The sequence below is a fragment of the Leptodactylus fuscus genome, chromosome 2 (assembly GCF_031893055.1).
Source record: "Leptodactylus fuscus isolate aLepFus1 chromosome 2, aLepFus1.hap2, whole genome shotgun sequence".
Taxonomy (NCBI): domain Eukaryota; kingdom Metazoa; phylum Chordata; class Amphibia; order Anura; family Leptodactylidae; genus Leptodactylus; species Leptodactylus fuscus.
In genome coordinates, this window is record NC_134266.1 from 139,409,175 (window position 1) to 139,421,425 (window position 12,251).

The window sequence follows — 12,251 nt, forward strand, 5'->3', positions numbered from 1 at the left end:
AGTAGTTGCTGGGGAAGGGGAGGGGGTGTTTTGGTTGTCTGTCTGCCCCTTCCCTGAGCTTGAGGACTGGGTTTTTCCCCCCACTTGGAATTCAGTCTGGCTGAATATAGGGTATTTGCAGTGCCCCTATTAACCCCTTCCCGACGGAACAGGAGCACTACCCTATATTCAGTAGACCGGGCACTGTCAGACACAGGGATGCCTAATGTGTATAATGTGTTTCGTAGTAATCTTCTACTTTAGGGAAAGGAGTGATTTAGAACATTTTTTTTTCTTTTTTGCTGACTCGAGTATAAGCCAAGGGGGGCTTTTTCAGCACAAAAACTGTGCTGAAAAATTCGGCTTATACTCGAGTATATACGGTATTCTTTGTTTAGTGTTGAACCTTCTCAAGACAGGCATAAAATACATTCATAGTCCTGTGCCTTTAATTAGAAATCTTGTATTTAGTTGTGCCATAGACGTGCACAATATCCACAGGGTAAAGTGTTATTAGTCAGCTATTTTGTTTGACAAATAATACTAAAACAACAAAGGGGAACGATGTGAGTCACTGAGTAAAGTCCATACCTTAGAATGGGATTTTGAAGGTCTCCACCTTCATACAAATAAACACACCCACAAATTCAACTTAATCCATGTATAAATCAGGAGGGTATTGACCCATAGATTCTACAACAATTGGCGAAATTGGACACCAAAGTTTTTCCTCCTATCATAACTGAAATTTGTTAAACAGTTTAGTTTGAATTTCTTCTTCATGTCTTGCAAACAATTTACAGTATAGAACCATAATGGCGATCCTATGGCATGGGTGCCAGAGATGGCACTCAGAGCCCTCTCTGTGGGCACCCATCTGTGGAACAGATTATACTGTGTGGGGGTGACTGAGGAGCAGATTATACTGTGTGGGGTCCACTGTGGAGCAGATTATACTGTGTGTGTCCACTGTGGAGCAAATTATACTGTGTGGGGGCCACTGTGCAGCAAATTATACTGTGTGGGAGTGACAGTGGAGCAGATTGGACTCTGTGGGGGCCACTGTAGAGAAGATTGGACTGTGTAGGGGCACTGTGGAGCAGACTATACTGTGTGGGGGCCACTATGGAGCAGATTATACTGTGTGGAGGGTGATTGTGGAGCAGATTATACTTTGTGGGGGCCACTGTAGAGCAGATTGGACTGTGTGGGGGCCACTGTGGAGCAGATTGGACTGAGTAGGGGCCCCTTCACTATTTATATCACACAGTATCTGTTTAATAGCAGACATGTGAAATTATTACAGGTCATAATAACACTGCATGGTCACTATAAAAAAGATCCCGTGCGATGTAAATAGTGAACATTAATTGTTCAAAATTATACCAAATGCAGTACAAAGTTGTTTGTATCACTGAAAGGTCTGTAAGGCCCCATTCACGCGACCGTATTTTCCGGTTCCACAATTGACCATATTTGTGGATCCGCACAGTATTAAGGTTAAATTGTTGTGTTGGCACTTTGTGATAAATTAGTGGATTTTGGGTTGTAGTTTGGGCACTCGGTCTCTAAAAGGTTCACCATTACTGGTATAGAACATCCAACAAACTGTGAAATACAACAGAAAGTAAACAATCCGGTATGCTTCTAGAAGTTTACAACCCCTTTCATTTTCATTCTTTCTTAGTATGATGCATGGAAAGATAAAGATATTTACCTCTCCTGTTCCATAAGGCCATATAACCTCATTGAGTAACAACGAGTTGGGATAGACATCACGCAAACAACTTGTGATAAAGGTTCCCATACCAGAGCCAGTGCCACCAGCCATACTCATTATTGTGATGAAGCCACCCAATCGATCACATTTTTCTGTTTCTTTTCTAACCAAGTTCATGATCAAGTCCTTATGCTTCGGTCCATGTACATAGTAACTGTAATGATATAGGTATTAGAAAATAAATGTAAGCTATTACCATACAGAAGATTACCATTTTGTATAATACATTTTTCTTTGTCCTATGCCAGAACATATAGGGGTAAACTTAATAAATCAGGTTCACCGAAACTGAAGTCTACTGACGTTCTGATCCCTAAATCTGTCAGCCAAAGGCGTCCTGTTGCTGCTTACTATTTGCCCAGCTCTGTCCTCTTTCACAAAAAGTGAAGAGTGAAGTGCAGAACAAGGGATGTGGCAAGACAGAGCTGCACCAAAGCTGCAATACAATTACATCCTTCCAGAAAGGTGGGTTAATATATTTTCCTTAGAGTGTAAAACATTAAGCAGCTTGTATTTAATTGGTTAGTTTTGCAAAGCTTCAGGGATGTTTCCAAGAATATATTTATTTCCAATGCTAGTTGGTGCTTACATCACAGGCACAATGAATTCGGGGTTTTAATTTACATATAGTGCATTTGTCATTGAGTTTATTTTACTTCCTGTGAGGTCTCAGATAAAATTGGATTTTTTTTACTCATCGTAAAAACCTTTTCTCATGGTATTCGGGGGGACCACACCATGGGTATAGAGCTGGACATTAGCAGGCTGACAGTAGGAATATCAAAAGCTGTTGGCTCTATCTCAAGACTATACCCTCTTCACAGACACTGTGCTAGTCAGTTTGTACTGCAGCAATAGGATGCCTCTCCACAACCAAAAAAAGAATATGGAATCAATAAACCAAGTCTTGAACCCAAAAATGAACCAAAAAAAGCCCGGAACAGGAACAACAAAAAAAACAGGAGTGGAATCTGTGTCCCCCAATAAATAAAAAAGGATTTTAAGAAGAATACAAAAATCTTGCCTCTTAAGAGAAGATCAATCCCTTGGGCCAGGCTGGATTGGAGAAAGCCAGGATTCTAGGAAGAGAACGGTAGAGCGGGAGGAAAACATTACTCTCACACCACCGTACATAGGCATGAGCATGGTCTGGAAAACAGGCTATTCAAAACCAAAATGCCTCTGGACCTTGACTTCAACAGCCACGCCATTAAATGCAGCTGAGGTAAGGAGGGGTGGAACAGCAGTCCTTGAGACAGAAGGTCAACTTTCAGAGTATGAGGCCAAAGAGCGTCTGCCAGCAGGAAAATGAGACTGCGTACCAGGCCCGATGGGGTTAATTTAGGGACATTTGGATGCCTAGAACCCCCTCGGTCTTCAGGGAGAAGAGGAAGGGGAGGGAACAGCAAAAGAAGCTGGAATTCCAACCAGGGAATCACAAGAGCATTGGCGGAAAAGGCCTAAGGGTCCAGGGACCTGGCCAAGTAGCAGGGGAGCTTGTGGTTCAGGTGAGAGGTCTACACTTGGCATGCCCCAACAGGGAGCACAACTGGAGAAAAATCTTCTGGTGAAGAGACCACTCGCCTTGGTCAAGCTTTTCTTGGTTTAGGCAGTCTTCCGCTCAATGGTCCATGCTTGGAATGTGTACCACAAACAGAGCTGGAACAGTACATTCCGTCCAAGGAAGAGAGCAGGAAGCTTCTTACATAGGCGTAGGACTCCTGGTGTCCCCATGATGGATGAGATAAGGCAACTGAGGTGGAGGTGTCGGTCTGGACCTCTCTCTTCCCAAGGACGTCCAGTCAACGAGAAAAGACTAAGAAGATGGCCCTCACTTCCAACAGATTGATCTGGAGTCTTGGCTTTGGACCACAGGACCTGAAAAGTCAAGGCACCGAAGACCACATCCCAGCCTGAAGGACTGCTATCGGTGGGAACTTGCACAGGTGCATGACTAGGATCATGCCCAGGAAATTCATGCGCTGAGAGGGCACGAGAGAGGACCCTACCTTATGGAAGTTAAAGGAGGTCCAAGTGATCCGCAAGCTAATTGGATTGCGTTTGGAGGCAGACTTCACCAGGAGGTAGTCCAACAATGGAAACACTACAGCTGGAGGAGGAAAGTCATGAGAAATGCCATCATCTTGGTAGATACTCGGCAGCGGAGAACCGACCGAAGGGGAGAGCGGAACATCAGAAATGATGCAAACCCATCGCAAGACGAGGAATCACCGCACTCCAGGGATGCCACCACCGACCAGAGGGGCTCCATGCAGAACCGGCGGACAGCGCAAACCTGTTGAGCCCATTCAGATGAGGTTGGGATGAAAGAGTCAACCTTGAGAATGATGAACAGTGGAGGAAAACATCTTTCGCTTGGAAGGGAGGAGAACCTGATGGAGTAGTTAGTCGACACCACCTCTCGAATCTACGCGTTGTTGACACTGGCAAATAAGATCTCGAGAAGGAGAGCGGCCATTCCCACGTCCGAGGGGCCCCAGGAAAAGGCCTTCAGGCAGAAAAAGGCTTGGAAGAGGAAGGCCTGGAAGACTAGGTATGAGACTGTAAGGCAGGTCTGGGCCTAAAAGAGGGCTACTTGGAGTGGGAGTACCAGGAAGACAATCCTCCAGAGCGAGAGGTGGAGCCAGAGAAGGAGTGACAATGCTGAGAGCGGCTGGAGGAGGGTGGCTGGCGCTTAGGATGCCTCTGGAGGAGGAGAAAGCATTCCCCCCCCCTCCCTATAGCCTCAGAGGTGAGCTTTTCTAGGTCTTAGTCAAAAAGTCATCTCTGTGCGCCCCAAGAGAAGGGAAGAGCCATGACTGCCTTCTTAGAGATGGATTAGGGGAGACCAGGGACTAGAGTAGAATCGCAGCCGGTGGCATGGTACACTTGGCAGGAGCTCTGGATGGCCTGACGTAGGCATGAAATAGGTACCTGGAGTCAGGTAAGGGGCTACCCACACCAAGAAAGAGATAATGGGTGCACCCCCTCCCCAACAGGGCTGCTCAGTAGGAGCGGCAAGGAAGGGCCAAAGGGCCCTAGAAAAAAAGGAGCTCATGGTCAGGGGCAACATGTTGGCTCAGTGGTTAGCACTGCAGCCTTGCAGCGCTGGAGTCCTGGGTTCGAATCCCACCAGGAACGACATCTGCAAGGAGTTTGTATGTTCTCCCCGTTTTTGCGTGGATTTCCTCCCATTCTACAAAAAACATACTTAAAACAAAAAAAATAAAATAAATAAAAGTGTACATTGTGATCCCTATATGGGGCTCACAATCTACATAGCAAGAAAAAAAAATGGGGCTCATTGCCAAGCTCCAGGACTCAAGTAAAAAAAGGACCCAAGGAGAGTGGAAATTAGGGTCTCAGGGGGCCCTGTGGGAGTTGAGGGATCTCTCATGATCACCTTGTTTGCTATTTTTAGGTGGACTTCGCACATGGGAGTGGAGTCACTGGCATTCCAGCCGCCGATACAGCAAATGGGAAATGGGTGATCGGTGAGGCACTCTTTTGCAGGGGGGGGGGGGGGGGGGGGTACGTCAAGTGTGGTGTACATGCTGAAGACCCCACTATACCTAAAAAATAAAAACCAATGGACAGAAAGACCATTAGGTAATGTCTCCTTCCTATGGACACTAAATTAAACTGACTACCACAGTGTATGTGAAGCCCATGGGGTGGAGCTGACAGCTTTTGTTATTCCTGGTGTCAACTTCCTAGTGGCCAGGTCTATACCCATGGAGTGGTGTACCCCAGTGAAAAAAGCCAGAAAGAGATGTTTTTTTTTTCTTCCTGTGTTGATATTATTAAACCCCCTATTCCACTGGTGATTAAGTCAGGACTTATTAATATAACTAATATTAAGTAAAATTTCTACCTTTTATACATTCTGAAGAAATCCAAATAAACCTGTCTGCGCTCTTGATGTGTCGGTTTTAGTAAATTTCTTTTCTTCATTAATGGTAACCAGGAATTGGATCAACCCCTGTGGAGGCCATGAGTTGGTGTCTGTTTGGTCCTGCATGTGATAGCTGAGACCAATTAGCGACTTCAGCGCTTGCTATAGAAGGAGCAGTGACATCATTTACTCCCTTCCTTACCAGAGACCACTGACTAGTCTCAGCAGGCATGTGAAATGCAAGACTTCCAGCATCCAGGCGTGAGACTGGACAGTGGCGGAGGGTAACCCCTTTAAGTAACAATTATGAATCATCTTTTCTAATACGCCTGGATTGTTGTATTCCTCGATTAATCCAAAATGAATAAATCAACAACTGAGTCTTACTATTTTCAGTGCAAAAGGCGATGTGTCCTGCATAGGGTTGAGCGATCGTTTTCGGAAAAGATCGGATTCTGATCGGCGATCGAGAAAATTTCACGATCGCCATCGGAATTCCGAACACGATCTTTTTTTTTTCTTTTTTTTTTTAAATGTAGATTGTGAGCCCACATAGAGCTCACAATGTACATTTTTCCCTATCAGCATGTCTTTTTTGGAATATGGGATGGAAATCCATGCAAACACGGGGAGAACATACAAACTCCTTGCAGATGGTTTTTTGCCCTTGGCGGGATTTGTACACCAGGACTCCAGCACTGCAAGGCTGCAGTGCTAACCACTGAGCCACCGTGTGGCCCCCGAACACGATCTTTTTATGTGGGATCGACATCGGTGATTTTTTCCACAATGCATTGCTTAGCCTTCACACTGAGTATATGATGTATATTCAGTGTGAAGGCTCCGCTGCAGTTCCATAGGAATGAATGGAAGCAGCCGACACACAGCCTTAACTCCCCTGCGCGCCGGCTGCCTCCATTCATTCGAATGGAAGGCTAAACTAAATCTCTAGCAGCTACTTACCTCTAGAGATGGCTGCTCCAGTGCCCTCCTTCTTCTTGGCTCGCTAGAGTGTGGGCGGGTACAGGGCGGGGAGATGTGACATCTCCCCGCCCACACTCTCCTAACCCGCCCACACTCTCCTAACCTGGCAGGGAGGGGGCAGCGAAGGAAGAAAAGCAGCGTGGAGCAGCAGCGAGGCGAAGAATGAAGGCACGGGGCACAGGACCAGATATCTCTGGAGGTAAGTGGACACCAGGGGGTAGGATTGCTTTTAAAATCCGATCTCCGATTAAAAAAAATATCCCATTGACTTGCATTGGGATCGGAATTGGGATCGAGATCGGGTTCAAATGAAAAATGATCGGAAATCGGATTTTAAAATCGATCCTGAAAAGTCAAGATCAGCTCAACCCTAGTCCTGCAGCCTGGCACTCACAGCACTTATTGGACAGAGTCAGATTGAGGAGAAACACACCTTTAACAGGTAATAGCCAGTTGTCAATATATTCATACATTTCCATGAGTAGCAACACGCACACAGCAAAATGCACAGTACTAAATATAGATTTCTTATTTCATAGATAACAATACAGAAAGTTATTAAAACAGTGTCAGGAGAGCCAACAGGTCCTCTTTAATCTAAACACAACAATAATGACTTCTTACCCATTTGCCCAGTTGTTTCCTGATCCCTGCTTCTGGGAAAATTGTGACTTCTCATTATACCTCCATTTACCAGAATGGGCTGCCGCTGATAATGTTTGAGAAATTACTTTGGGTTCCATGTCCAGAAGCACTGCCCGACTTACAAACTCTAGTAAGGACAAATATATAGAATTACACTATAATAAAGCAAAGCTAGACAGATTTTTTTAAGCTATGGACACATTTGTGCATGAAAAATAATCTAATTTATGTCTTCCTAACTTCCTGGATAAAAGTTAAAGGGGTTGTGCAATTATGAACACTTATCTCCTAACCACACAAATAATAAGTGTACAACAACTGCTGCTTTTGTTTCTTCTTGGGGTCCTGTCCATTGGCCTATAAAGTTATATGGTTCTCATTTCACCTAGGATATATGTTGCAACAACGGAACAATGTTCCATGTTATTTATGGTTATTCCATGGTGTTAATATGGAGCATTTTATTGCCATGCATTAAGCTTGGCGTTTGTATAACATTTGGGATCACTTGCTGCCATGTATTTAGATAGGTAGTCTGACTGTCCAAGTCTTTTCCCCATATTTATTACAATTATTGTGTTTTTGTCACTATGTCCATGTTTGTTTTTTTATTGGACATTTAATAAATATGTATGATTTATACATTTATGTGGGATTTTTTTCCTTAGGGGGCGTTCACACTACCGTCGGTGTCCGACATGTAGTGTCCGCTCACAATCTGTCACGGACACTAGGAGCGGACACTAGATGTGTCCGTGACACCTGTCATTCACTTTAATGGGCATCGGGTGCGTTCTTTTGCACTCCGTGCCCGTCCTTTCCTGTCCGCAAGAGAAGATGTCCGACTTCTCAAGCGGACCGAAAAACCCTGCATGCAGGATTTTGAGCGGACACTAGGAGCGGACACTACATGTCGGACACCGACGGTAGTGTGAACGCTCCCTTAGACTATACATTTCTTTGACCAAAATACATAACCTTACATTTGTCCACATTAAAGGGATTCTATCATTAGATTTCCTTTTTTTCAGTACTATCATGTTGGAATACCCTTAAAGGGATTCTATCATTAGAATCCCCTTTTAAGCTAAGCCCATGTTGGAATAGCCTTGAGAAAGGCTATTCTTCCCCTACCTTTAGATGTCTTCTCTACGCCACTGTTCCTCAGATTTTCACTGGGGGCGTCCCCTGTGATGCGAGAAAACTAACCAGCAGCGCTTTCTTCTTGTTCGCCGCCTCTTCTTTCCTGTTCGGCCACAGGAAAATGGCAATGGACATGTGCAGTCAGCCCTTTTTGAAGAAGACGTGACAAGGAAGAAGAGGCGGAGGAAGCATACAAGAAGAAGGCAGTGCTGGATAGTTTTCTCGCAGCACTGGGGACGCCCCCAGTGCTGTTGAGCGCTGGAGACCGCCCCCAGTGCTGCATGAAAACTAATTAGCATATGGACGAAACGGCGGTGCGGAGAAGACATCTAAAGGTAGGGGAAGAATAGCCTTACTTTTTGAATATTGGCACACCACATTTGCTATGCACCAATTATGTGGAATAAACCCAGTCAATATTGTATCTTTAAATTCTGTATCCTGCTCTGTCACTACCTTGTTGACATCCAGTGCATGTTGCATGACTAGCACTGAGCACGTATGAGATTTAATCAATCCAGAGAGGTTAGGTTACAGGTGCTAGGTGAAGTACACTGTAGCTGAAAAGAGGCTATAGGTCATGGAGATATTGCCTTTATATACTAGCTCTCCTTGACTTCAAGACCCTTATTTACATACTGAATAAAAGTAATTTTTCTAAGGATAGAAGCAGTGCTCAGACATGACACACGGACAACATTGGACAACAGGTGAAATGTCCTGTCAGGTACTGGTGATGGTTTTAGGGGAAAAATTGTGCAGACATGTTCATTATAAGTGTTTGGCAAGAACTAATACCTCCAGATTCAGTCTCATCAAAGAATCTCTCTTTAGATGCTGCAAGATAAAGCCCATTTTCTTTCCTGTGGCACAGTCCATTACTGTGTAAATCATTACAAATGACATCAAATAACTCATAGCCAATCTGATTGCCACACTGCCCCAACTGTAGTGTAATGAGAGACATGTTCAAATGATCCTGCTTTTATCTGCAGAAGGAAGAGACAGGAAAAATAAAAGATGCTTCAAAGTATTCTGACATGTCATAGGCAGTTTTTGTACTTTAACTCTTTCCTGAGATACACCGTAATAGTACGGCAGATGTCAGGTATTTAAATATGAACTTCTGATATTAGAGAGCAAAGACTCAGTAGTAATGACTACAATCAGTGCCTGCATTGATCATATGCACTAAGGCCCCCGGCAGATTGAGGTGCCATTTTGGAGGCATTGCAGGCTCTATTACAGGCTGCTCTATGGAACCTGTAATAGAACAGTTGGAATATTGCAATACATTAGCATTGTAATGCATTGAATTAGTGATTAGATTCCTGGGGTTCAAGATCCCAATAGAATCTAATAATTAAAGGGATTCTATCATTGGGAAAACTCATTTTTAAAGGGGTTGTCCCATCACAAGGATCCTATCTATACTGCTTGATAATGTGGATGTAAGACTTTTCCTAAATACATTGCTTCAGCAAAACTGCTTTGTTTGTCCACTATATTACTTTATTCATTTTTTTTGATACATCCCTTGACTCATAAGTCAAGTGATGTATCTGCTGCTCTGAGGGGGAAGGGAGGAGGGGCTAAGTGCACGGGAGCGAGTTTGGAAGGGGGGGGGCAGTTTACCCTTTGGAGGGAAGGGACCGCCAATACAGACTGTGCCGGCGTCTACACTCCCCGGCATCTGCCTCTCTATTACAGCGGATATCGGAGAGTGTAGACGCCGGCACAGATGCCTGCAACATTGCTATGCTCTCTGCCCTGCATGAAGCCAGCGGCGGCAGGAGCGATGCTGCTATTCCAGAGGGAGGGGCGGGGGGGGCGGAGGAGCGGAATAACAGGAGCTCCGGCCGCTGCTGGCTTCATGCAGGGCAGGAGCGTAGCGATGTTGCAGGCATCTGTGCCGGCGTCTACACTACCCGGCATCCGCCTCTCTATTACAGTGGATGCCGGATCTGTATTCGCATTGTGAGAATGCACGCAGGGCCAGTGGCATCACGCCACTTGGCTTTGCATATGTAACCCCCCCCACCAATGACAAAACAAAGCAGGAAGACAGAAGATTTCACAGCAACGAAGACTGGTGAGTATGCGACGTGGGACAACCCCTTTAACTGAGCATATATTTGCATAGCCATTAGAAAGGATATTCCAGACATACCTTTAATTTGTTAATCCTCTCAGCTGTTTTTGAATTAGCACACTTTTATTGATATGCTAATTAGCCAGCAAGGTGCACTCCGGAAGTTTACTGAGCACTGTGTGTACACAGGGGGAGGTGAGAGCAGCGAGGCTGCTAGGGGACGCTGTGCCGCCAAGCTCTGCAGTCTATAGGACAGCTGGCAGGCACAGACTCTTGTATGTAGCGGTGCAGGCTGGTGGTGTGCTCTGAAGACCTGCCATGTATACGGTGATTCCTAGAGACATCATAACACTTCCTCTTATAATGTCAACTGCATGGATACAAGAGGTCCTCAGTAACTTGTTTCAGGGGGCTGTACCCTACGTCTCACGGTGTTCTGTGTATGGCCTTGTGTGTAATGAAGAGAAAATAAAGGTAGGTAGGTCTGTGTATTTGTGTGTGTGGTGATTTCAATATGTTATATCTCAGGCTAGGTTCACACCTGCTCTGTGTTCGGGCATTTCTCATGCAGAAACCCCGGCAGACCCCATTATAGTCTATGGGTTTGCAGGTTTCTGTAGGTAACCACTTTTTAAGCAGAGTGGATTTCTGTTCTTCAGGTCCCCAGGTGGACCCAAAGACCGGAAACCTGAACGCAGATGTGAACCTAGCATCAGTCAATATGTTGTGATAGATCTATACTGAGGGGGTATTCATTCAGTTGTCCTTTCTACACAGCACTCTAATTCGCAGAATAGGATCCCAGCCTAAGTTTAATGAATTAAAGGGGTTGTTCGGCACTTTAGGGGGCATTCACATGGAGGAAGTTGGCGCTAATTCTGGCATGATAACTCGTGGCAGAATCAGCACTGAAAAAAAAGACTCCCAAAAAACTCCCATTGACTTCAGTGGGTTCCATTTTCCGCGCAATGGGTTCCTCCCACATTGAAGGCTTTTTTTCAGCGCTGATTCTGCCACAAGTTAACTTGCAAAAATCAGCCCCAACTTCCTCCGTGTGAATGCCCCCTAAAAATGCCGAACAACCCCTTTAAGTCATTAAACTTAGGCTGGGATCCTATTCCGCAAATCAGAGTGCTGTGTAAAAAGCACAACTAGAAAAGTGAATCAGAAACAGATAACGTAATACAAGGAATGTACTATAATAGGTCGTATCATAGAATTATAGATTGTAAGCAGAGCACTCAAGTCCCATTTGTATGACTGGATTTTGTCAGTGTAATGTAATATTGTAATGTTAATGATAATGTAATATAATATGATCAGCTCTGTAATGTCTCTTTTTGTCTGTGCTTGAACCCTGCAAATTGTACAGTGCTGTGGACTATGTTGGCGCTATATAAATAAAATATATGTGTGAATATCCACAAAGCCTAAAGAAAATACCTGAGAGAAAGTGTCGGGGAGTCGGCTCACCAAATATCACGAAAGCCTGTGACAGACCACTGCAGACATAATACCACCTCTCAGGCTCCCTTGGAACAGCCGTTTAAACGAAATGCCATCTCTTACTGTTCATTCGCAAGGAGGAAATAGAGAACTATTATTGTCTGCAGGAAAGGAGCCATTTTGGTGAAGCCTGTAAACGCCAACTCTATTTTATGTATACAAAGGTGTATATATGAGACGTCATCCGGTAGTAGCACACATTTGTGTATTTATTATTTGCTTTATTA

The 12,251-nt window shown here is 44.6% G+C and overlaps 1 protein-coding gene across 1 annotated transcript in view; it reads right to left on the reverse strand.

The window, feature by feature from the left end:
* TUBD1 (tubulin delta 1) overlaps nt 1-12,051 on the reverse strand; it is a 30,577-nt gene extending 18,526 nt beyond the window's left edge. Inside the window, exons 1-4 of the mRNA XM_075264786.1 lie at nt 11,962-12,051; nt 9,225-9,415; nt 7,263-7,410; nt 1,697-1,913 (exon numbers count right to left, since the gene is read on the reverse strand). Of these exons, the coding sequence (XP_075120887.1) occupies nt 1,697-1,913; nt 7,263-7,410; nt 9,225-9,393 (534 nt within the window). The 5' untranslated portion in view covers nt 9,394-9,415; nt 11,962-12,051. The remainder of the gene's footprint in view (nt 1-1,696; nt 1,914-7,262; nt 7,411-9,224; nt 9,416-11,961) is intronic.
* Between the last annotated feature and the right edge of the window lie 200 nt (nt 12,052-12,251).